Below are 25,000 nucleotides of genomic sequence, written 5' to 3' on the forward strand. Positions count from 1 at the left end.
CAGTTACACCTCCCGGGTGACGGTACGACTTTCGGAGTGCAGCTGTGGCAACGCCACTCTGCGCGGGTGCCCGGTGCTGCTGAAGCTCCGGGCCAAGGCGCCGCCGCTGCACAACTCCAGCCGTGCCGACTGCGCTGGACTGCGCGACTGCCAGCTGCAGCAAGCCGCCCCCTTCTGGCAGCAGTGGTACTACATCCTGGTGGAGCGCACCGTCCGCGACGTCACCATCTCCTTCCGGGTCGGAGTTCGTATCCAAGGTAAGAGGTCGATCTTCACTGGGACCCTAAGACCCCCATTAAAGGGGGAGGGGGCGGGGGAGCGGGGGGAGGGGAGAACTCGATACCCAATAAGCGGTCAAAAAACAATAGACAATAGTCAAGTCAAGTCAATTTTATTTGTATAGCACATTTAAAAACAACCCATGTTGACCAAAGTGCTGTACATCAGTTCAGGTAATAAGAAAACGAACATACAATGGCACACAAACATAACAGCACATACATAAACAGTTCACAGCACCCCCTCAGAGGGCCTCAAACGCTAGGTCCATTCGGCCCTTCGAGCCAGCACTGCCATTCACCGTGATCATGGCTGATCATTCTCAATCAGTACCCCGTTCCTGCCTTCTCCCCATACCCCCTGACTCCGCTATCATTAAGAGCTCTATCTAACGCTCTCTTGAAAGCATCCAGCCAAAGCGGCCAGCACCCAATAATTACCAAAATTACAATTAATCCATTCTTCTGTTTCTAAACATATGTCAATTAAACAATGTTGACACTTGAGGATACTTTGATATAGAAGAGCTCACAATGGAGGATGAGGGGGGGAACCTCATTGAAACTTATGGAATCGTGGAAGGCTTGGATAGAGTGGATGTGGAGAGGATGTTTCCACCAGTGGGAGAGTCCAGGGCCAGAGGGTCACAGCCTCAGAGTAAAAGGACGTTCCTTTATGAAGGAAATGAGGAGGAATTTCTTTAGTCAGAGGGCGGTGAATCTGCGGAATTCTTTCCACCAGAAGGCTGTGGAGGTCAAGTCAATGGACATTTTTAAGGCGGAGATAGATAGATTCTTGTTAGGTACGGGTGTCAGGGGTTACGGGGAGAAGGCAGGAGAATGGGGTTAGGAGGGAGAGATAGATCAGGCACGATTGAATGGCGGAGTAGACCTGATGGGCCGAATGGCCTAATTCTGCTCCTATCACTTATTAGCTTTTGAACTTATGTCCGAGCCAAACATGATGCCAAGTTAAATAAATCTCCAAGTGATCCAAATAAACTCAGAACATAGAACAGGAACAGGCACTTCGGCCCACAATGTCTGTGCTGAACATGATGTCAAGACCAATTTTCATCTGCCTGCACATGATCCATCTCCCTCCATTCCCTCCCATCCATGTGCCTATTGCAAAGTCTCTGAAAGGCCACTATTGCATCTCCTTCCACCACCACTGGAAAGACATTTTGTCACGTATGTGGACAGGACAGGTTTAGAGGGGTATTAGGCCAAACGCAGGCAGGTTAGTTTAGTTTGGTTTCGAGGTACAGCGCGGAAACAAGCCCTTTCGGCCGACCAGGTCCACGCCGACCAGCGATCCCCGCCCATTAACACTATCCTACACCCACTAGGAACAATTTTTACATTTATACCAATCCCAATTAACCTACAAACCTGTTCATCTTTGGAATGTGGGAGGAAACCGAAGATCTCGGAGAAAGCCCACGCAGGTCACGGGGAGAACGTACAAACTCCGTACAGACAGCACCCGTAGTCGGGATGTTACCTGACCCGCTGAGTTACTACTGAGGTCCTTCTGCAGTTGTACAGGGCCCTAGTAAGACCGCACCTGGAGTACTGCGTGCAGTTTTGGTCTCCAAATTTGAGGAAGGATATTCTTGCTATTGAGGGCGTGCAGTGTAGGTTTACTAGGTTGATTCCCGGAATGGCGGGACTGTCGTATGTTGAAAGACTGGAGCGGCTAGGCTTGTATACACTGGAATTTAGAAGGATGAGAGGGGATCTTATCGAAACATAAAAGATTATTAAGGAGTTGGACACATTAGAGGCAGGAAACACGTCCCAATGTTGGGGGAGTCCAGAACCAGGGGCCACAGTTTAAGAATAAAGGGTAGGCCACTTAGAACGGAGATGAGGAAAAACGTTTTCAGTCAGAGAGTTGTAAATCTGTGGAATTCTCTGCCTCAGAGGGCAGTGGAGGCCAATTCTCTGAATTCATTCAGGAGAGATCTATATCTAGAGTTCTTAAGGATGGCGGAGTCAGTGGGTATGGGGGAGAAGGCAGGAACGGGGTACTGATTGAGAATGATCAGCCATGATCACATTGAATGGCGGTGCTGGCTCGAAGGGCCGAATGGCCTCCTCCTGCACCTATTGTCTATTGTCTATTGTTATCCCAGCAATTTATCTTTCTTGTGTTAACCAGCATTTGCAGTTCCTTGTTTCTACTTCTGATGTGCGTACAGTGGGTATTCAATGGATATCACGCTGGGCGGCACGGACTTGGAGGGCCGAAAAGGCCTGTTTCCGGCTGTATATATATGATATGATATGATATGATATCACAGAGTCATGGAGTATAAACAGCAGGAAATGGGCCCTTCAGCACAAATCGTCCATGCCAACCAAAATGGCCCATCTACTGTAAGCTGGACCCATTTGCTCGTGTTTGGCCCATATCCCTCCAAACCTTTCCCATCCATGTACCTGTCCAGGTGTCTAATATGTTGCTATTAGTACCTGCAACAACTATTTCCTTTGTTAGATTGAGCCGTGGAATCATACGTACATAGGTGGCACGATGGCGCTGTGGTAGAGGTTAATAAGAATCTGAGGGGGTAACCTTTTTTACACAAAGGGTGGTGGGAAAATGGAACAAGGTGCCAGAGGAGGTCATTGAGGCAGGTACTTAAATGTTAAATAACATTTGAGAGACATTTAGACAGGCGCCATGGGTAGGAGGCTGAGAGGCTGATGGGCCAAATGCGGGCAGGTGGGACCAATGTAGATTGGGCATGTTGGTCAGTGTGGGCAAGTTGGGCCACAGGTGCCTGTTTCTGCGCTGGCTGACGACGAATCTCTTCAGAAGAAGGGTCTCGATCTGAACGCGCCACCCATTCCTTCTCCCCCAGAGATGCTGCCTGCCCCGCTGGGTTACTCCAGCTTTGTGCGTCTATCTTCGGTGTAAACCAGCGTCTGCAGTTCCTTCTTCCACAGCGCGGACTAAGCTTGTTGGCCAGTGTGGGCAAGTTGGACGATCTGGCCCGTTTCCACGCTGTACGACTCTCTCTGCGGTCTCTTGCGTTTGCAACCTTTCTCTCTGCGATCCACTGACTACTCGGAAATCTAACATTTTCCCTGCAGAGTTTAGAAGGGTGAATTGAGGAGGAACGTTCATTTAGAGGAACAGATGAGTGGGAGGGACTCTCTCTCTCTCTCTCTAGTTGTCCGACAAGCATGATAAAATATGAAGAAATAATAAATAGGAAAGGCAGCCTAATTAATATACACAAGTAGGAAGTGATTCCAATTACCCTGTGTTCGTGAAGCAGAAACGGCTGCCCTTATGGTGATGAAATATTCATGCCTTGGGCTGTGAATTCGCTTTGAGAGGGAACTACGAGATTAACTTGTGCAATGTAAGGGATGGTGAAATCTGCCATCAATTGGTGTGTTAGCGTGCACACCTAAGTGTAGATAGACACAAAAAGCTGGGGTAACTCAGCGGGCCAGGCAGCATCTCTGGAGAGAAATTGCTGGGTGTGACGTTCCGGGTCGAGACCCCTCCTCGGAATCTTTCAGTCCTGAAGAAGGGTCTCGACCCGAAACGTCACCCATTCCTTTTCTCCCGAGACGCTGCCTGACCCGCTGATTCACCCCAGCTTTTTGTGCCCATCTTCGGTTCAAACAAGCATCTGCAGTTCCTTCCTACATACATGAGTGCGCCAGTTTGCGTGTTTGCGTGTGCACAGGCACGCTTGCATCCGTGTGCCAGTGTGTCCGTGTGATGGGGGGGGTGGGGATTTGTGAAGGGGCGATTATCACGATTGATTTGTTGAAAGATACAGCACGGAAACAGGCCCATCGAGTCCATGCTAACCTTTGATCCGGTTGCAGTGTTATCCCACCCCCACATTTCTTTCCCAGAGGTGTACAAAATCATGAGGTGAATAGATCGGGTAGACGCACAGAGCTACTTGCCCGGAGTTGGGGAATCGACGACCAGAGGGCATAGGTTTAAGGTGAGGGGGGCAAAGATTTAATAGGAACCTGAGGGGCAACTTTTTCACACAAATGGTGGTGGGTGTATGGAACGAGCTGCCGGTGGAGGTAGTTGAGGCAGGGACTATCGCAATGTTTAAGAAACATTTATATAGGTAGATTGATTGGACAGGTTTAGATGGATATGGGCCAAAGGCGGGTGCGATTAGTGTAGATGGGGCATGTTATTCGGTGTAGACAAGTTGGGCCTAAGGGCCTGTTTCCACACTATATAACAATAGACAATAGACAATAGACAATAGGTGCAGGAGGAGGCCATTCGGCCCTTCGAGCCAGCACCGCCAATCAATGTGATCATGGCTCATCATTCTCAATCAGTACCCCGTTCCTGCCTTCTCCCCATACCCCCTGACTCCGCTATCCTTAAGAGCTCTATCTAGCTCTCTCTTGAATGCATTCAGAGAATTGGCCTCCACTGCCTTCTGAGGCAGAGAATTCCACAGATTCACAACTCTCTGACTGAAAACGTTTTTCCTCATCTCCGTTCTAAATGGCCTACCCCTTATTCTTAAACTGTGTCCCCTGGTTCTGGACTCTATGTCTTTATGACGCTCTAAAAGGTCCCAGTGGATTCGCCCGATCCGTTCCCCTCGTGATTTTATAGTTTAGTTTAGTTTAGAGATACAGCATGGAATCAGGCCCTTCGGCCCACCAAATCCACTTCGGCCCTCGATCAGCGAGCCTGTATGAAGAAGGGTCTCGACCTGAAGCGTCACCCATTCCTTCTCTCCACAGATGCTGCCTGACCTGCTGAGTTACTCCAGCATTTTGTGCCTATCTCATACCATCGATCTCCCGTTCACACTAGTTCTACTCTTTAAACATGTTCTCCCTGTGACCGTGTATTTCCCCCCGGTGCCCCGTTTTTTTTGACCTTGCACTAAACGTTATTCCCTTTAACCTGTACCTGTGCTTTGTGCACGCTTTGATTATATATCACCTATAGTCTTTCCGCTGACTAGACAGCGCACGCCAGAAAAGCAGTTTAATGTGGATAAGTGTGAGGTTATCCACTTTGGTGGTAAGAATAGGAAGGCAGATTATTATCTGAATGGTGTCAGGTTAGGAACAGGGGACGTACAACGAGATCTGGGTGTCCTAGTGCATCAGTCACTGAAAGGAAGCATGCAGGTACAGCAGGCAGTGAAGAAAGCCAATGGAATGTTGGCCTTCACGACAAGAGGAGTTGAGTATAGGAGCAAAGAGGTCCTTCTGCAGTTGTACAGGGCCCTAGTGAGACTGCACCTGGAGTACTGTGTGCAGTTTTGATCTCCAAATTTGAGGAAGGATATTCTTGCTATTGAGTGCGTGCAGCGTAGGTTTACTAGGTTAATTCCTGGAATGGCGGGACTGTCATATGTTGAAAGACTGGAGCGGCTAGGCTTGTATACACTGGAATTTAGAAGGATGAGAGGGGATCTTATCGAAACATATAAGATTATTAAGGGGTTGGACACATTAGAGGCAGGAAACATGTTCCCAATGTTGGGGGAGTCCAGAACCAGGGGCCACAATTAAAGAATAAGGGGTAGGCCATTTAGAACAGAGATGAGGAAAAACTTTCTCAGTCAGAGAGTTGTGAATCTGTGGAATTCTCTGCCTCGGACGGCAGTGGCGGCCAATTCTCTGAATGCATTCAAGAGAGAGCTAGATAGAGCTCTTAAGGATAGTGGAGTCAGGGGGTATGGGGAGAAGGCAGGAATGGGCAACTGATTGAGAATGATCAGCCATGATCACATTGAATGGCGGTGCTGGCTCGAAGGACCGAATGGCCTACTCCTGCACCTATTGTCTATTGTCCCCGTGACCCTGCGTGGGTTTTGTCAGAGATCTACGGTTTCCTCCCGCGCACTCCAAAGACGTGCAGGTTTGTAAGTTAATTGGCTTGGTAAATAGACAATAGACAATAGGTGCAGGAGTAGGCCATTCGGCCCTTTGAGCTAGCACCGCCATTCAATGTGATCATGGCTGATCATTCTCAATCAGTACCCCATTCCTGTCTTCCTGTCTTCAATAGCAAGAATATCCTTCCTCAAATTTGGAGACCAAAACTGCACACAGTACTCCAGGTGCGGTCTCACCAGGGCCCTGTACAACTGCAGAAGGACCTCTTTGCTCCTATACTCAACTCCTCTTATCATGAAGGCCAACATTCCATTGTCCTTAGTGTGTGTCGGATGGTGTTAGTGTGCGGGGATCGCTGGTCGGCGCGGACCCGGTGGGCCTGTTTCCGCGCTGCGTCTCTAAACTGAAGACAGTTAATAAACAGTGACAACAAGCTACAACGACGGCTGGTCCCGTTAGGAGTAAATTCAATTGGATATATTTATATTGCAGGAAAGAATATGCAAATGTGATTATAAAATTGCAATCACAACGGATGAATTATGTACCAGGTGGAACCAGCACTCCAGGCTGACTTGTCTTGTTTGTTAGTATTCGTGCGTCTTGCATTGTTCTTTGTCTAAGCCAGGGGCAAAGCGAGCAGAGAAGCTGGAGGTTCCAGTCGCCAGTTTGCAGGGAGGAGGGGTTTTCTTTAGCTTGAAGAAAGACACAGAGTGCTGGAGTAACTCACCGGGTCAGGCAGCATCTCCAGAGAAAAAGAATAGGTGACGTTCTCATGTCGAGACCTTTCTTCAGACCGAGAGTCGGGGGGGGGGGGAGAGGGAAACGAGAGATACATACGGTGGTGTAGAAAGATAGGGAACAAATGAACGAAAGATATGCAAAAAAAGTGACGATGATACTAGGGGAATAGGCTGTGGCCTAGGTGAAAACGGGTTACAGACAATGAGACTCAACACGATGGCTTAGAAGCCAGTACAGGCACTTTGGGTGGGGAATGGATGGAGAGAGAAGGAATTGCAAGGGTTCCTTGAAGTTAGAGAAATCAATAATCGTACCATAAGAAAATAACTGCAGATGCTGGTACAAATCGATTTATTCACAAAATGCTGGAGTAACTCAGCAGGTCAGGCAGCATCTCGGGAGAGAAGGAATGGGTGACGTTTCGGGTCGAGACCCTCAGTCTGAAGAAGGGTCTCGACCCGAAACGTCACCCATTCCTTCTCTCCCAAGATGCTGCCAGACCTCAATAATCGTACCGCTGGGGTGTAAGCTGCCCAAGCGAAATATGAGGTGCTGTTCCTCCAATTTGTATTTGGCCTCGCTCTGGCAATGGAGGAGGCCCAGGACAGAGAGGTCAGTGTGGGAGTGGTGTAGTTTAGATCATTATTGTCACATGTACCAAGGTACAGTGAAAGGCTCTTTTTCTGCGCGCTATTATTGTCAGTGATCTGAGGTAGAGTGAAAAGCTTAGACTGTGTGTACTACCCAGTGAAATCATACTGTACACGAGTACAATTAAGCCACACACACACGTACAAACAGGTAGGACAAAGGGAAAAATACCAGAGGGCAAAATATAGTGTAGAATATTTACACAGCGTGCTATCCACTCAACAGCAAGACTATCTATATACTAAAACTCTCGTTTGTTCGTTTGTTTGTTTGTTTGTTTGTTCCCGAACTACAGCCAAAACGGTACACGATAGCGCGACGATTTTAGGCCCACCTTACTCACCGTCGTCCCTTTGGTGCTAATGGTTTCATTGAAATCGGTGTTATATTTTTAATGTTATTTGCATTTTAAAGTTTAAATCTATCTCCTAGGGAGGGAGGGGGAGGGAGGGAGGCAGGGGGGGTGGGAGGGAGGGAGGGGAGGAGGGAGGATAAGGGGGGTTGAGGGGATGGAGTGGGGGGGAGGGGAAGGGGGAGGGGAAGGGGAGGGATGGAGGGGGGAGAGGGGAGGGGGGAGGAGAGCATGCAGCACTAATGCAGGAGAGGTTTAGGCCCAACAGGTCCACTTGGTCGAGCACATGATTACAATTGAGCTGTCCACAGTGTACAGATACAGGATGAAGGGAATAATGTTTAGTGCAAGATAAAGTCCAGTAAAGTCCGATTAAAGACAGTCCGAGGGTCTCCAATGAGGCAGTTGGGAGGTCAGGACCGCTCTCTAGTTGGTGATAGGATGGTCCAGTTGCCTGATAACAGCCGGGATAAAAACTATAGGAAGCAACTGTGGACAGGCGGAGAAAAGGAGTGGGTGACATATCGGGTTGAGTCCCTTCGTCAGACTGAGCATCAGGGGAGATGGAGACACAGAGATATGGAAGGGTAAGGTGTGAAAACGACAGATCAAAGCAGATGCTATTCAAGGAACTGTCGAACGGCTCATTTGGTTTTGTGTCCATCCGGGAAGATTTCTTTACCTCTCGCCTGAAGGGAGAGGGGTAGAAGAAAGAGTGACCAATGTGAGACTGGTCCTTGATTATGCTACTGGCCTTCTAGTGCAGATGGAGTCAATGGAAGGGAGGTTGGTTTGCGTAATGGTCTGGGCTGCGTCCGCAAGTCTCTGCGATTTTGTGCGGTCTTTGGTGGAGATGCTTCCAGACAATAGACAATCGACAATGGACAATAGGTGCAGGAGGAGGCCATTCGGCCCTTCGAGCCAGCACCGCCATTCAATGGGATCATGGCTGATCATTCACAATCAGTACCCCTTTCCTGCCTTCTCCCCGTACCCCCTGACTCCGCTATCCTTAAGAGCTCTATCTAGCTCTCTCTTGAAAGCATCTAGGGAATTGGCCTCCACTGCCTTCTGAGGCAGAGAATTCCACAGATTCACAACTCTCTGACTGAAAAGGTTTTTCCTCATCTCCGTTCTAAATGGCCTACCCCTTATTCTTAAACTGTGGCCCCTTGTTCTGGACTCCCCCAACATTGGGAACATGTTTCCTGCCTCTAGCGTGGCCAACCCCTTAATAATCTTATACGTTTCGATGAGATCCCCTCTCATCCTTCTAAATTCCAGCGTATACAAGCCTAGTCGCTCCAGTCTTTCAACATACGACAGTCCCGCCATTCCGGGAATTAACCCAGTGAACCTACGCTGCACGCCCTCAATAGCAAGAATATCCTTCCTCAAATTTGGAGACCAAAACTGCACACAGTACTCCAGTCTCACCAGCAACTGCAGAAGGACCTGACGTTCCGATGTACATCGAGAGAGCAGCAGGTTCTCCCCTGATGGCCAGCGCAATGTTTATCTCTCAACCAGCAGCCCAGAAGGCAGAGAGAGATGCGCTTCGAAAGCACTTTGGGATGTCCCAGAGCACTTAACCATCAGTGACGCACTCCTGGAGCGTGGTTACACAACAGTGTAAACTACCGCTCTAGAGGGGGAAACAGCAGCAGCAGCCAACACGTGCACAGCAACCTCCCTTTTTAGTTTAGTCTCGAGGTACAGCGCGGAAACAGGGCATTCGTCCCGCCGAATCCGCGCCGACCGGCGATCCCCGCACACTAACACCATCCTACACACACTGGGGACGATTTACACTCACACCAAGCCAATTGACCTACAAACCTGCACGTCTTTGGAGTGTGGGAGGAAACCGGAGACCTTGGAGAAACCCCAAGGGGAGAACGTACAAGAGGTTTTCTGTCACGTGTACAAAAATACAGTGAAAAGCTTTTATGTTGCGTGCTAACCAGTCAGCAGAAAGGCCACACAAGTGTACAGATGCAGGATAAATGGAATAACGTTTAGTGCGAGATAAAGTCCAGCAAAGTCCGATTAGAGATGGTCCGAGGGTCTCCAATGTGGTAGTTGGTGATGGGATGGTTCAGTTGCCTGATAACAGCTGGGAAGAAACTGTCCCTGAATCTGGAGGTGTGCGTTTTCACACTTCTGTACCTCTTGCCTGATGGGAGAGGGGAGAAGAGGGAGTGGCCGGGGTGAGACTGGTCCTTATTGTGTTGCTGGACTTGCCAACACCTCATGAAGTGTAGATGGAGTCAATGGAAGGGAGATGTTATCTGACCTGTCGAGTTACTCCAGCTTTTTGTGTCTATGTTCTATGCTCTATGCTCGACACCAATCAGCCAAAACATTACGCCCGCCTGCCTAATATGCTGTTGGTCCTCCGTGTGCAGCCCCATACGCAGCAGGGTGCGATGCACTGTGTATTGTCACACATTCCTCCCGTGACCACCATTAACATTTTCTGTGACTTGTGCCACAGTCAACCTTCTGTCAGTTCGGACCAGACGGGATAGCCTTCGTTGCCCTCGCGCATCGATGAGCCTTGGGCGCCCAACACCCTGTCTGTCGCCGGTTTGTGGTTTGTCCCTCCTCGGACCACTGTCGGTAGGTACTCACCACTGCTGACCGGGAGCACCCCACAAGCTTTGCCGTTTTAGAGATGCTCTGACCCAGTGGTCTGGCCATAACAATTTGGCCCTTGTCAAAGTCGCTCAGGTCTTTACTCATGCCCATTTCTCCTGCATCAAACACATCAACTTCAAGAACTGACTGTTCACTTGCTGCCTAATATATCCCACCCCTTGACAGGTGCCATTGAACAAGATAATCAATATTATTCACTCCGTCTGTCAGTGGTCATAATTTTTTTGGCCGATCGATGTATGTCATAGAGCGCAGAGCTGTTATCAGGCAACTGAATCATCCTACCACATACAGAGAGCAGTGCTGAACTACTATCTACCTCTTTGATGTTCCTCGGACTAGATGAGACTTTGCTGCCTTTACCTTGCACTAAATGGATTGATTGTAATCAAGTAGTATAAGAAAATAACTGCAGATGCTGGTACAAATCGAAGGTATTTATTCACAAAATGTTGGAGTAACTCAGCAGGTCAGGCAGCATCTCAGGAGAGAAGGAATGGGTGACGTTTCGGGTCGAGACCCTTCTTCGGACTGAATACTAATCAAGTATTCAGGGGTCTATCTACGGAAAATATCACCTTTTGCAAGCACTGAAAATGCGCTTGTCTAAACATCTGACCCCCATCTTTTAGTTAACCTTCCCATAATATCAGCTCAAAAATACAAGTCAATCTCGTCAATAGACAATAGACAATAGGTGCCATTCGGCCCTTCGAGCCAGCACCGTCATTCACCGTGGCTGATCATCCACAATCAGTACCCCATTCCTGCCTTTTCCACATATTCCTTGACTCCACTATCATTAAGAGCTTTATCTAACTCTCTTGAAAGCATCCAGGGAATTGGCCTCCATTGGCTTCTGAGGCAGAGAATTCTACAGCTTCACAACTCTCTGAGTGAAAAAGTTTTTCCTCATCTCCGTTCTAAATGGCCTACCCCTTATTCTGAAACTGTGGCCCCTGGTTCGGGACTCCCCCAACATCGGCAACAACTACAGAATAATCTTTTAATTAACAAATTAGGGTGTTGGGTGCCCAAGATGGGGGTCAGATGTTTAGACAAGCGCATTTTCAGTGCTTGCAAAAGGTGATATTTTCCGTAGATAGACCCCTGAATACTTGATTAGTATTCAGTCCGAAGAAGGGTCTCGACCCGAAACGTCACCCATTCCTTCTCTCCTGAGATGCTGCCTGACCTGCTGAGTTACTCCAACATTTTGTGAATAAATACCTTCGATTTGTACCAGCATCTGCAGTTATTTTCTTATACTACTTGATTACAATCAATCCATTTAGTGCAAGGTAAAGGCAGCAAAGTCTCATCTAGTCCGAGGAACATCAAAGAGGTAGATAGTAGTTCAGCACTGCTCTCTGTATGTGGTAGGATGATTCAGTTGCCTGATAACAGCTCTGCGCTCTATGACATACATCGATCGGCCAAAAAAATTATGACCACTGACAGACGGAGTGAATAATATTGATTATCTTGTTCAATGGCACCTGTCAAGGGGTGGGATATATTAGGCAGCAAGTGAACAGTCAGTTCTTGAAGTTGATGTGTTTGATGCAGGAGAAATGGGCAGGAGTAAAGACCTGAGCGACTTTGACAAGGGCCAAATTGTTATGGCCAGACCACTGGGTCAGAGCATCTCTGAAACGGCAAAGCTTGTGGGGTGCTCCCGGTCAGCAGTGGTGAGTACCTACCGACAGTGGTCCGAGGAGGGACAAACCACAAACCGGCGACAGACAGGGTGTTGGGCGCCCAAGGCTCATCGATGCGCGAGGGCAACGAAGGCTATCCCGTCTGGTCCGAACTGACAGAAGGTCGACTGTTTCACAAGTCACAGACAATGTTAATGGTGGTCAGGGGAGGAATGTGTCACAATACACAGTGCATCGCACCCTGCTGTGTGTGGGGCTGCACACGGAGGACCAACAGCATATTAGGCAGGCGGTCATAATGGTTTGGCTGATCGATGCATGATCTGTGATCTAAGATGGAGACAGGAGCTCCAGTGAGCTTAGAAACATAGAAACACAGATAATTTGTGCAGGAGTGGGCCATTCGGCCCTTCGAGCCAGCACCACCATTCAATACGATCGTGGCTGATCAGCCCCCCCCCACCCACTAAACTGTGGGCAGTGAACGTTGCGTCTTATCCTCGTGTCCTAACGAGATGTTTCTCGCTTCCTTCCAGAATGTTCCAAGCCGGCCTCTTCCGGAAGTGTCGAGGCCGAGATCGCCCCGGCGCTGAACATGCCCCAGTCGTTCGGGGCCCCCGGGAGCCCGTCCATCCTGGAGGCGCTGCCGGTGGTCGGCCTCTCTCCCCGGCAGCTCAACGTGTCGGCGGGCGGGGGCGGTGGCGGGGGCGGGGACGGGGGCGGGGGCGGTGGCGGGGGCTCCGCCGGGGAGCGGTGTTGGCCCGTGCGCCCCACCCTGCGGAACGAGCTGGACACCTTCTCCGTCCATTTCTACATCTTCTTCGGGCCCAACATCTCGGTGCCGCCCAGCGGCCAGGCTGTGTTCGCCATCAACCTGATCCCCGTGCTCGACAGTGGAGGAGTCCTCAACATGGAGCTCAAACTCAACACGGTGAGCAGCGTCGCCATGACCATGTGACCTTGCGGGAGGGTTGGGGGGGGGTGGCGGGGGGGGCGAACGAGAGAACGTCAATGTTAATGCAATAAGGATCACAGGGAAAGAAAAAACACACACACAATTTAAAATTTAAAAAAATTAATTCCCGGAATGGCTGGACTATCATATGTTGAAAGACTGGAGCAGCTAGACTTGTATACACTGGAATTTAGAAGGATGAGAGGGGATCTTATCGAAACGTATAAGATTATTAAGGGGTTGGACACGTTAGAGGCAGGAAACATGTTCCCAATGTTGGGGGAGTCCAGAACCAGGGGCCACAGTTTAAGAATAAGGGGTAGGCCATTTAGAACGGAGATGAGAAAAACTGTTTCAGTCAGAGAGTTGTAAATCTGTGGAATTCTCTGTCTCAGAAGGCAGTGGAGGCCAATTCTCTGAATGCATTCAAGAGAGAGCTAGATAGAGCTCTTAAGGATAGCGGAGTCAGGGGGTATGGGGAGAAGGCAGGAACAGGGTAGTGATTGAGAATGATCAGCCATGATCACATTGAAGGGCTCGAAGGGCCGAATGGCCTCCTCCTGCACCTATTGTCTATTGTCTATTGTCCCCGTGGGTTTTCTCTGAGATCTTCGGTTTCCTCCCACGCACTCCAAAGACGTACAGGTTTGTAGGTTAATTGTAGGTTAAAAGGATAGCGCAATCAGGGGGTATGGAGAGAAGGCAGGAACGGGGTACTGATTGAGAATGATCAGTCATGATCACATTGAATGGCGGTGCTGGCTCGAAGGGCCGAATGGCCTCCTCCTGCACCTATTGTCTAAATGCTGAATATCGAAATCAAAAATATTTATTCAAATATTAAAATAATATATACAATACAATAAAACCAAAACAGAACCCACCACCACAATACTATACAAACAATTATACCAATTGAAACTATTATACAATTATATTACAATCCCCATCCAGGATACATCCAATCCCCCGTGGTGCCCAGTGGTCCCGGAAATCCCCCAGGGTGCCCGTGGGCAGCGCGTAGTCCCTCTCCAACACCACCCGGGCGCGGACGGACGTGACCCAGGAAAAGGGGCGGGCAGCCGGCTCGGGCAGAGCCCTCTTCCGCCTGGCGCCATGAGTCGCGGATGGCCAGCTTGGCCAGGCCCAGGAGCAACCCAACCAGGACAACCTCGGCCCCCCCACCCTCTCCCCTACGCACAGGGTGTCCAGAGATGACGATGGTGGGTGAAAAGTGCATCCAGAAGGCAAAGGAGCAGCCCCTTTAGATAATGGAACAGGGGCTGCAACCTCACACACTCCATGTACACGTGGTACACAGACTCACACACTCCATGTACACGTGGTACACAAACTCACACACTCCATGTACACAGACTCACACACTCCATGTACACAGACTCACACACTCCATGTATACGTGGTACGCAGACTCACACACTCCATGTACACGTGGTACACAGACTCACACACTCCATGTACACAGACTCACACACTCCATGTACACGTGGTACACAGACTCTTCCACCCCGCAAAAAACACACACACAATGGGTGGTGGGTGTATGGAATGAGCTGCCGGAGGAGGTAGTTGAGGCAGGGACTATCATTTTTTTTTAAATTACGAGGATGTTGCCAGGACTCGAGGGCCTGAGTTATAGGGAAGTTATTGGGACAGGCTCAGACATTATTCATTGCAGTGCAGGAGGATGAAGGGTGATCTTATACACCGATCAACCAAAACATTATGACCACTGACAGGCGAAGTGAATAAAGTGTAAGAAAATAACTGCAGATGCCGGTACAAATCAAAGGTATTTATTCACAAAATGCTGGAGTAACTCAGCGGGTCAGGCAGCATCTCAGGAGAGAAGGAATCGGCGACGTTTCGGGGCGAGACCCTTCTTCAGACTGATGTCGGGGGGGCGGGACAAAGGAAGGATATAGATGGAGACAGGAAGATAGAGGGAGATCTGGGAAGGAGGAGGGGAAGAGAGGGACAGAGGAACTATCTAAAGTTGGAGAGGTCAATGTTCATACCACTGGGCTGCAAGCTGCCCAAGCGAAATATGAGGTGCTGTTCCTCCAATTTCTGGTGGGAACAGCACCTCATATTTCGCAAGGGTAGTTTACACCCCAGCGGTATGAACATTGACTTCTCCAACTTCAGATAGTTCCTGCTTTCCCTCCCTCTCCATCCCCTCCCCCTTCCCAGTTCTCCCACTAGTCTTCCTGTCTCCGACTGCATCCTATCTTTGTCCCGCCCCGTCCCCTGACATCAGTCCGAAAACGTCACCCATTCCTTCTCTCCAGAGATGCTGCCTGACCCGCTGAGTTACTCCAGCATTTTGTGTCTGCCTTCGACATGGAATAATGTCTCGGTGGTTAACCTGATGTTTTACCCTTGTCTTTCCTCCACAGTCATCGTTGAAGGGGGAGAACGTGACTGTGATTGGCTGCCTGAACCACGGAGTGCCCATGACCTCCTCCAATAACACCTTGACCAGCTGTAAATCAGGTGACGGGCGGGGGGGACGGGCATGTAGGCCTTCATAACGAGCGGACTTGAGTATCGAGTCAAGTCAAGTCCATTTTATTAGTGTAGCACATTTATACACAACCCACGTTGACCAAAGTGCTGTACATCAGTGCAGGTACTAAAAAAGAACATACAATAGCACACAAACCTAACAAACACATACATAAACAGTTTACAGTTACCAGCACCCCCTCAGAGAGCCTCAAACGCGAGGGAATAGATGTAGGTTTTGAGCCTGGACTTAAAGGAGTCGATGGAGGGGGCAGTTCTGATGGGGAGAGGGATGCTGTTCCACAGTCTAGGAGCTGCAACCACAAAAGCGCGAGTATAGGAGTAAAGAGGTCCTTCTGCAGTTGTAAAAGGCCCTGGTGAGACCGCACCTGGAGTATCTTGCGCAGTTTTGGGCTCCTAATTTGAGGAAGGACATCCTTGCCCATGAGGCAGTGCAGCGTAGGTTCATGAGGTTAATCCCCGGGATGGCGGGACTGTCATACGAGGAAAGATTGGAAAGTCTGGGCTTGTATTCACTGGAATTTAGAAGGATGAGAGGGGATCTTATAGAGAAGTATAAAATTAGATGCAGGAAAAATGTTTCCAATGTTGGGGGAGTCCAGAACCAAGGGCCACAGTCTAAGAATAAAAGGGAGGCCATTTAAAACCGAGGTGAGAAAAAACTTTTTCACCCAGAGAGTTGTGAATTTGTGCAGGAAAAAAAACTGCAGATGCTGGTTTAAATCAAAGGTAGACACAAAATGCTGGAGTAACTCAGTGGGTCAGGCAGCATCTCGGGAGAGCCATCACCCATTCCTTCTCTCCCGAGATGCTGCCTGACCCTCTGAGTTACTCCAGCATTTTGTGTCTACCTGTGAATTTGTGGAATTCTCTGCCGCAGAAGGCAGTGGAGGCCAATTCACTGGATGAATTTAAAAGAGAGTTAGATAGAGCTCTAGAGGCTTGTGGAATCAAAGGATATGAGGAGAAGGCAGGCACAGGTTACTGTTTGTGGACGATCAGCCACGATCACAATGAATGGCGGTGCTGGCTCGAAGGGCCAAATGGCCTCCTCCTGCACCTATTGTCCATGTATCTACACCCCGCGCGAGGTGACAAGTTCATCAGGTTTCTCCTCAACCTCCGATGTTCCGGGGAAAACCATCCAGTTGGATAATGGAGTGGTGGCACCATTGGAAACACACATTTATTGCCCCTCCCCCACCTCAACTGCCCCATGTGTGTTTCCAATGGTACCACCACTCCATTATCCAACTGGATGGTTTCCCCCGGAACATCGGAACACCTGGGGCAGTTGAGAAGATGTGGAGTAACATCCTGAAGACACAAGAAGTTTTTTTTCATGGTGCACTATCTCAACTCTACACTGTGGAATTCTCTGCCTCAGAAGGCAGTGGAGGCCAAGTCTCTGAATGCATTCAAGAGAGAGCTAGATAGAGCTCTTAAGGATAGCGGAGTCAGGGGGTACGGGGAGAAGGCAGGAATGGGGTACTGATTGTTGATGATCAGCCATGATCACGGTGAATGGTGGTGCTGGCTCGAAGGGCCGAATGGCCTCCTCCTGCACCTATTGTCTACTGTCTATTGCCACAAGTTCATAAGTTCTAGGAGCAGAATCCACCATTCTACTCCCCTATTCAATCCTGGCGGATCTATATTTCCCTCTCAACCCCATTCTCACCCCCTGGTGGGGGTCCCTCTACGCAGGGATTCTGCCCCTCTCCATTTGGGGTCTGGTGTGGAGGGTATTTCACCGAGGAGTCCCCTGCAACCTGTTTCTCCCGCGGTTGGTTTACAGACTCGCCAGCCGCCTGCCCCTTCTGCGGGCTGTTCGAGTCTATGTACCACGTGTACACGTAGTGTGTGAGTCTGTGTACCACGTGTACATGGAGCGTGTGAGTCTGTGTACCACGTGTACACGTAGTGTGTGAGTCTGTGTACCATGTGTACATGGAGTGTGTGAGTCTGTGTACCACGTGTACATGGAGTGTGTGAGGTTGCAGCCCCTGTTCCAATATCTAAAGGGGCTGCTCCTTGCCTTCCGGCTGCACTTTTCACCCACCACCCTCATCTCTGGACACCCTGTGCGTAGGGGAGAGGGCAGGGCCGAAGATGTCCTGGTTGGGTTGCTCCTGGGCCTGGCCAAGCTGGCCATCCGTGACTCACGGCGCCAGGCGGAAGAGGGCTCCGCCCGAGCCGGCTGCCCGCCCCTTTTACGTGGGTCACGTCCGTCCGCGCCCGGTTGGTGTTGGAGAGGGACCGCGCTCTGCCCACGGGCACCCTGGGGGATCTCCGGGACCGCTGGGCACCGCGGGGGTGGAATGCACCCTTGACAAGGAGTGTAAGATAGTCGTATAATAGGTCTATTTGGTATATTTCTTTGTGTTGCATTCTGGCGGTGGGTTCCATTTTGTTTTATTGCATTGTAAATATTGTTTTTAAATAATTGAATACATATTTTGATAACAATTTTTTAAAAATAAACAATTTTCCTGCCTTCACCCCATAGCCTTTGACAGCCATACCAATCAAGAATCTGTCAATCACCGCCTTATAAATACCCAATGACTTGGCCTTCATAGCCATATTTTAGTTTAGTTTAGAGACACAGCGCGGAAATAAGCCCTTCGGCCCACCGAGACTAGCGATCCCCGCATACTAATACTATCTTACGCACTAGGGACAATTTACAGAAGCCAATTAAGCTACAAACCTGCACGTCTTTGGAGTGTGGATGAAACCGGGGCACCCGGAGAGAACCTATGGTAAAAAATGGTAAATTGTCCCCAGTGTGTCGGATAGTGCTCGTGTACTCAATTGCTGGTCAGCACGGACTCGGGCCGAAGGGCCTGTTTCCGCACTGTGTCTCTATCTCTAAAGAATATGTTTTGATAGCATATAGAACAAAGCTATTCACTGTACCTCGCTCGGTACACGTGACAATAATAAATTTAAAGCTAACCCTAAAATGTCACCAGCTTTGATCCCTCTGCAGGGCTGCAGAACCATCCTGTATTCCGTGATCTTGTGGAATGGCTGTGAAAGGCCAAAGGGTCATGAGTAGGGTTGCCAACTGTCACGTATTAGCCGTGATATCCCATATATTGGGCTAAATTGGTTTGTCCCAATACGGGACCGCCCTTGTCCTGTATTAGGCCTGGGTGGGGGGGGGGGGGCTGTAGGCCCGGACACTGTAGGCCCGGACACTGTAGGCCCGGACACTGTAGGCCTGGACACTGTAGGCCTGGGGGCCGCTGTAGGCCCGGACACTGTAGGCCCGGACACTGTACGCCCGGACACTGTAGGCCCAGACACTGTAGGCCCGGACACTGTAGGCCCGGACACTGTAGGCCCAGGGGCCGCTGTAGGCCCGAACAGTGTAGGCCCGGAGGCCCAGGCAGTGACTTACGGAGCTTGCCTAGCAACACGCCTCCCGGCCTGGGCGGCCGTCATTGGTGGAGCGGGAGCACGTGGCCGTCGGCTGGGTGAGGTCACGTGGGTCGCGGGGCGGTGACGTCACCTTTTGACCCTTATTTGACAATAGACAATAGGTGCAGGAGTAGGGCATTCGGCCCTTCGAGCCAGCACCACCATTCTCAATCAGTACCCCGTTCCTGCCTTCTCCCCATACCCCCTGACTCCGTTGTCCTTAAGAGCTCTATCCAGCTCTCTCTTGAATGCATTCAGAGAATTGGCCTCCACTGCCTTCTGAGGCAGAATTCCACAGATTTTCACCTTATTTGGGAGTGAGAAAGTTTGCAACCCCTGGTCATGAATCAATGGGTCACCTTCGCTCAGACACAGCCCAGACCATCACACAAACCAACCTCCCTTCCATTGACTCCATCTACACCTCACCCTACCTTGGGGGGAGGTGGGGAGGGTGGGAGGCTGAAATACCGGCCCGCAAAGTTGGCCGCAGAAGTCGGCTACGGGAATGGCCCCGGCCGCAGGGAGGAAAATTCGCCGATCGGCCGCGGAAATCCTGATGAGGTAGAGACCCGGCCTAGCCGACACGGTTTCACGAGGTCTTCCGAGGGGGATTTCTCGTGCTCGCTCCTGATTTTGTCCGGACCACCAGGATGCCGGAAAATTGGCGCTGGACCTGCGTGGTCTTCCCACTGACAGGAGTAAGCAACAAAACAGGGTGGCACGGTGGTGCAGCGGTAGAGTTGCTGCCTCACAGCGCCAGAGACCCAGGTTCCATCCTGACTACGGGTGCTGTCTGTACGGAGTTTGCACGTTCTCCCCGTGACCTGCATGGGCTTTCCTGCTTTCTCCGGGTGCTCTGCTTTCCTCCCACACTCCAAAGACGTGCAAGTTTGTGGGTTAATTGGCTTCAGTAAATTGTAAACATTTAGTGGGCTAGTGGAATATGGGGAGAAGGCAGGCACGGGTTACTGACTGTGGATGATCAGCCATGATCACAATGAATGGCGGTGCTGGCTCGAAGGGCCGAATGGCCTCCTCCTGCACCTATTTTCGATGTTTCTATGTCCCTGGTGTGTGTAGGATAGTATTAATGTGCGGGGATCACTTGTTAGCATGGACTCGGTGGGCTGAAGGGCCTGTTTCCGCGCTGTATAGACTAAAACTAAACAACAAAGCTTTTCACTGGACAAGTGACAATAAACTATACTGAACTAAACTTACCTCTCCACTTCCCTTCCAGAAAGGTCGGCAGGGTTTGCTTTGCTGGTCAACTCCAGCTCGAACGTCACCAGACTGCACGTGCCCTACCCCCAGACTGGAACCTGGTATATCACCCTCCGTTCCCTCTGTGCCTTTGGCCATGGGTAAGCTGCTGCCAAACGACGATGACTCAGCCTCTGCAGATGCCGCCCGACCGGCTGGCTTTTCCAAGTAGGGTTGCCAACTTAATCACTCCCAAATAAGGGGCAAGGTAACGTCACTGCTCCGCGCCCCACGTGTGACCTCACCCAGTCAGCGGCCACGTGCTCCCGCTCCACCAATGACAGCCGCCCCGGGCCGGGAGGCGGGTTGCTACGCAACCTCCGTTAGGCGGTGCCTGGACTTCCAGACCTACACTGTCCGGACGTACAGCGACCACTGGGCCTACAGTGTCCGGGTCTAATATGGAACAAGAGCGGCAAACTAATTTAGAGCGACAAACTAATTTAGCACAACATACGGGATGTCCCGGCTAATAATGGGACAGTTGGCAACCCTAGACGATGGTCACATGGGTATGGATGGTCACATGATGGGTGATGGTCGTGGTGGGATGGTCACATGATAGTCACGTGGGTGGGATGGTCACATGGGTGGGATGGTCACATGATGGGCGATGGTCATGGTTGGACGGTCACATGATGGGCGATGGTCGTGGTGGGATGTTCACATGATGGTCACATGGGTGGGATGGTCACATGGGTGTGATGGTCACATGATGGGCAATGGTCGTGGTGGGATGGTCACATGATGGTCACATGGGTGGGATGGTCACATGGGTGGGATGGTCACATGATGGGCGATGGTCATGGTGGGATGGTCACATGATGGGCGGCGGACACATGACGGTCACGTGCTGTGGTGGTCACGTGACGGGCGATGGTCATGGTGGGATGGTCACATGATGGGCGGTGGTCACATGACGGACACGTGCTGTGGTGGTCAAGTGACGGGCGATGGTCGTGGTGGGACGGTCATGCGATGGTCTCATGGGTGCGCTGGTTACATGGGTGGGATGGTCACATGGCCGGACGGGGGGGAGGGGTGCAAGAGGCTGACGTCCCTGTCCTGGCCCCCCTGCAGGTTTGAGGAGTGCAGCAACGTGTCAGCAGAGGTGTACCTGCGGATGTTCCTGACGCCCTGCATCAACGAGTGTGGCACCTACGGCCAGTGCAAGCTGCTGCGTACCAACAACTACCTCTACGCTGCCTGCGAGTGTAAAGCAGGTAGGGGCTGACGGGGGAATCGGGGAAGGGACCTCCTGTATCGGGGGGTGGGGATGGGGGAAAGGGTCTTCAGGGGAGGGAGGGAGTGAGGGAGGGAGGGAGGGAGGGAGGGAGGGAGGGAGGGAGGGAGGGAGGGAGGGAGGGAGGGAGGGAGGGAGGAAAGGAGGGGGGAGACAGGTGGCAAAGCCCCAATTGCAAGGCATTCTTGTAGAGCTAGCAGGGCCAGGATGGGCTGGAGAGCCTGTTTCCGTGCCTTATGACTCAAGAGCTCTAATTGTGGAAGGTGGACACAAAAAGCTGGAGTAACTCAGCGGGACAGGCAGCATCTCGGGAGAGAAGGAATGGGCGACGTTTCGGGTTGAGACCCTTCTTCGGACTCTAATTGTAGAGTTCTCGCGGGGGGCTAGCAGATGTGAGGTGGGCCGAAGAGCCTGTTTCCATGCTGTGTGACTCTATCACTCTAACAGGACAGCTCTCCCAGAGAGCTAGAATGGGCCGAAGAGCCTGTTTCCACGCTGTGTGACTCTTGACTCTAATTGGGGAGTTCTCCCGGAGGGCTAGCAGGGGTGTGATGGGCCAAAGAGCCAGTTACCACGCTGTGTGACTCTTGACTCTAATTGTTGAGTTCTCACGGAGGGCTAGCAGGGGTGTGATGGGCCAAAGAGCCAGTGTCCACGCTGTGTGACTCGTGATTGTAATTGTTGAGTTCTCACGGGGGCTAGCAGGAGCATGATGGGCCGAAGAGCCAGTCTCCACGCTGTGTGACTCTTGACTCTAATTATTGAGTTCTCACGGAGGGCTAGCAGGAGCGTGATGGGCCGAAGAGCCAGTATCCATGCTGTGTGACTCTTGACTCTAATTGTTGAGTTCACATGGGGGGCTAGCAGGAACATGATGGGCCGAAGAGCTAGTTTCTACGCTGTGTGACTCTTGACTCTAATTGAGGAGTTCTAGCCAGCAGGGGTGTGATGGGCCGAAGAGCCTGCCCCTGCGCTGACGACCGGCCTGTGTTTCAGGATGGGACGGGTGGGGCTGCACAGACAACATGGAGGCTTACTCCTACAGCTTCCAGCTCCTCTCCACCCTGCTGCTGTGCCTCAGCAACCTGATGTTCGTGCCGCCCGTCGCCATCGCCATCCGCGGCAACTACCTGCTGGAGGCCTCCGTCTACATCTTCACCATGTTCTTCTCCACGGTCAGTGTACAACCCCCGGGAAACCCAGGCCTGCCGCCCTCTCCTTCGCTGGACCCTTGACCTGCGGCCCCGCCTGACCCTTACGTCTCCAGCCCTTGATTCCCTCCCGCTTGACCTCTGAACTCTCATCATCAACCCTTGATCCCTCAAGCCTGACCTTTGCACCCTCGCCCTCACCCCTTGATCCCTCAACCTTGACCTTTGCACGGTCACCCTCACCTCTTGATCCCTCAACCTTGGCCTTTGGACCCTCACCCCTTGATCCCTCAACCTTGACCTTTGGACCCTCGCCCTCACCCCTTGATCCCTCAACCTTGACCTTTGGACCCTCACCCCTTGATCCCTCAACCTTGACCTTTGGACCCTCACCCTCACCCCTTGATCCCTCAACCTTGACCTTTGGACTCCTGTCCTCACCCCTTGATCCCTCAACCTTGACCTTTGGACCCTCGCCCTCACCCCTTGATCCTTCAACCTTGACCTTTGGACTCCTGTCCTCACCCCTTGATCCCTCAACCTTGACCTTTGGACCCTTGCCCTCACCCCTTGATCCCTCAACCTTGACCTTTGGATTCTCACCCTCACCCCTTGATCCCTCAACCTTGACCTCTGGACCCTCACCCCTTGGTCCCTCAACCTTGACCTCTGGACTCTCATCCGCACCCCTTGATCCCTCAACCTTGACCTCTGGACTCTCACCCGCAACCCTGATCACGCACACTTCACCTTAGATCAAGGCAAAGATACTAGAAGAGCAAGATGAACCACTCCATCGAAATCGCCTATACTGAAGTGTGGTGCGCAAAGGAGCGCGACGTCCGCCATTTTAGTAAGCAAACCCCACCGTTGCCCATGCCTCTCGCAGTGTAATCAGTGTTGTGGGGGAACTGTATGTGTGACAATACCATTAAAATGCAGAATATATCTCATCTATCAACTCACAGGTTTTTGTTATTTTTCTTTTTAAGTGTTTCTGCAAGTTTCCGCCTACTAAAATGGCGCCGTGACCTACTGCGGTTTTTAGGGTCGAGTGGTCTATCTTGTTCCTCTGGTATCTTTGCCCTCGCCCCTGATCAAGCACACTTCACCTTAGACCAAGGGGTTCCCAACCTGGGGTAAATTTCGCCTGCCATTATTGTCATTTGAACTTCAAATAATAACGTTAAAAACTGTATTTTAAAATTTCCCCTTTGTCGGTTGCTTTATTATGGTGGGAGTGTGAACTCAAATAATACTGAACAAAACAAGGGTGGGGGTAAATTTACTTTCCAAAAGTTGCCTGGGGTAAACGGGACACAAAAAAGTTGAGAACCCCCTGCCTCTCTTAGACTCTCATCCCCAACCTTCGATCCCTTTGCACTCTCACCCTCAACGAAAGATTATGGAGCAGAGCAAGATGGACCACTCGACCCTAAAAACCGTAGTACGTCACGGCGCCATTTTAGTGGGCAGAAACCTGCAGAAACATTTAAAAAGAAAAATAACAAAAACCTGTGAGTTGATAGATGAGATATATTCTGCATTTTAATGGTATCATCATACATACTGTTCCCCCACAACACTGATTACACTGCGAGAGGCAGAGCGAACGGCGGGGTTTGCTTACTAAAATGGCGGACGTTACGCTCATTTGCGTACTACACTTCAGTATAGGTGCTATCGACGGAGTGGTCCATCTCACTCCTCTAGTACCTTTGCCTTCACCCTGATCACGCACACTTTACCTTGGACTCTCATCCTCCACCTTCAACCCCTTTGGACTCTCTTTATTGAGTCGGATTTTATTGCCTTTCACTTGAACTTTGATCTCACCCTTGACCCGTGATCTTTTCCATTTGACCGTTGATCTTTCATCCTCTATCGTTGGTTCCCTCCCACTTGACCTCGGATCTCTAATTCCCAACCCTTGACCCCTCACAAGGCCTTTGGTCTCATTCCCGATCCGTTATCCCTTGCAGTTGACCTCTCATCCCTCTCACGACCTTTGGTGCCTATAACTTGACCTTTGATCTCTGCTCCTCGCCCCTTCATCCCTCACACGACCCTTTAAACCCTTTGCCACTGACCCTCACTCCTTTAACCCCCACCCCCCAATCCTGTCCAATTATTCAATCACAACCCTACCCATGATCCCAACCTTCGATCCGTGTGTGAGAGTGTGCGTGCG

General features: G+C 50.8%; 1 protein-coding gene across 1 annotated transcript in view; it reads left to right on the forward strand.

Moving 5' to 3' along the window:
* tmem8b (transmembrane protein 8B) overlaps positions 1-25,000 on the forward strand; it is an 88,347-nt gene that overhangs the window by 52,805 nt on the left and 10,542 nt on the right. Inside the window, exons 6-11 of the mRNA XM_078430643.1 lie at positions 1-257; positions 12,752-13,146; positions 15,591-15,687; positions 20,393-20,516; positions 21,496-21,638; positions 22,655-22,833. The exon at positions 1-257 is cut by the window's left edge and continues 12 nt beyond it. Of these exons, the coding sequence (XP_078286769.1) occupies positions 1-257; positions 12,752-13,146; positions 15,591-15,687; positions 20,393-20,516; positions 21,496-21,638; positions 22,655-22,833 (1,195 nt within the window). The remainder of the gene's footprint in view (positions 258-12,751; positions 13,147-15,590; positions 15,688-20,392; positions 20,517-21,495; positions 21,639-22,654; positions 22,834-25,000) is intronic.

The sequence above is a fragment of the Rhinoraja longicauda genome, chromosome 3, assembly GCF_053455715.1.
Source record: "Rhinoraja longicauda isolate Sanriku21f chromosome 3, sRhiLon1.1, whole genome shotgun sequence".
NCBI classification, from domain to species: Eukaryota; Metazoa; Chordata; class Chondrichthyes; order Rajiformes; family Arhynchobatidae; genus Rhinoraja; species Rhinoraja longicauda.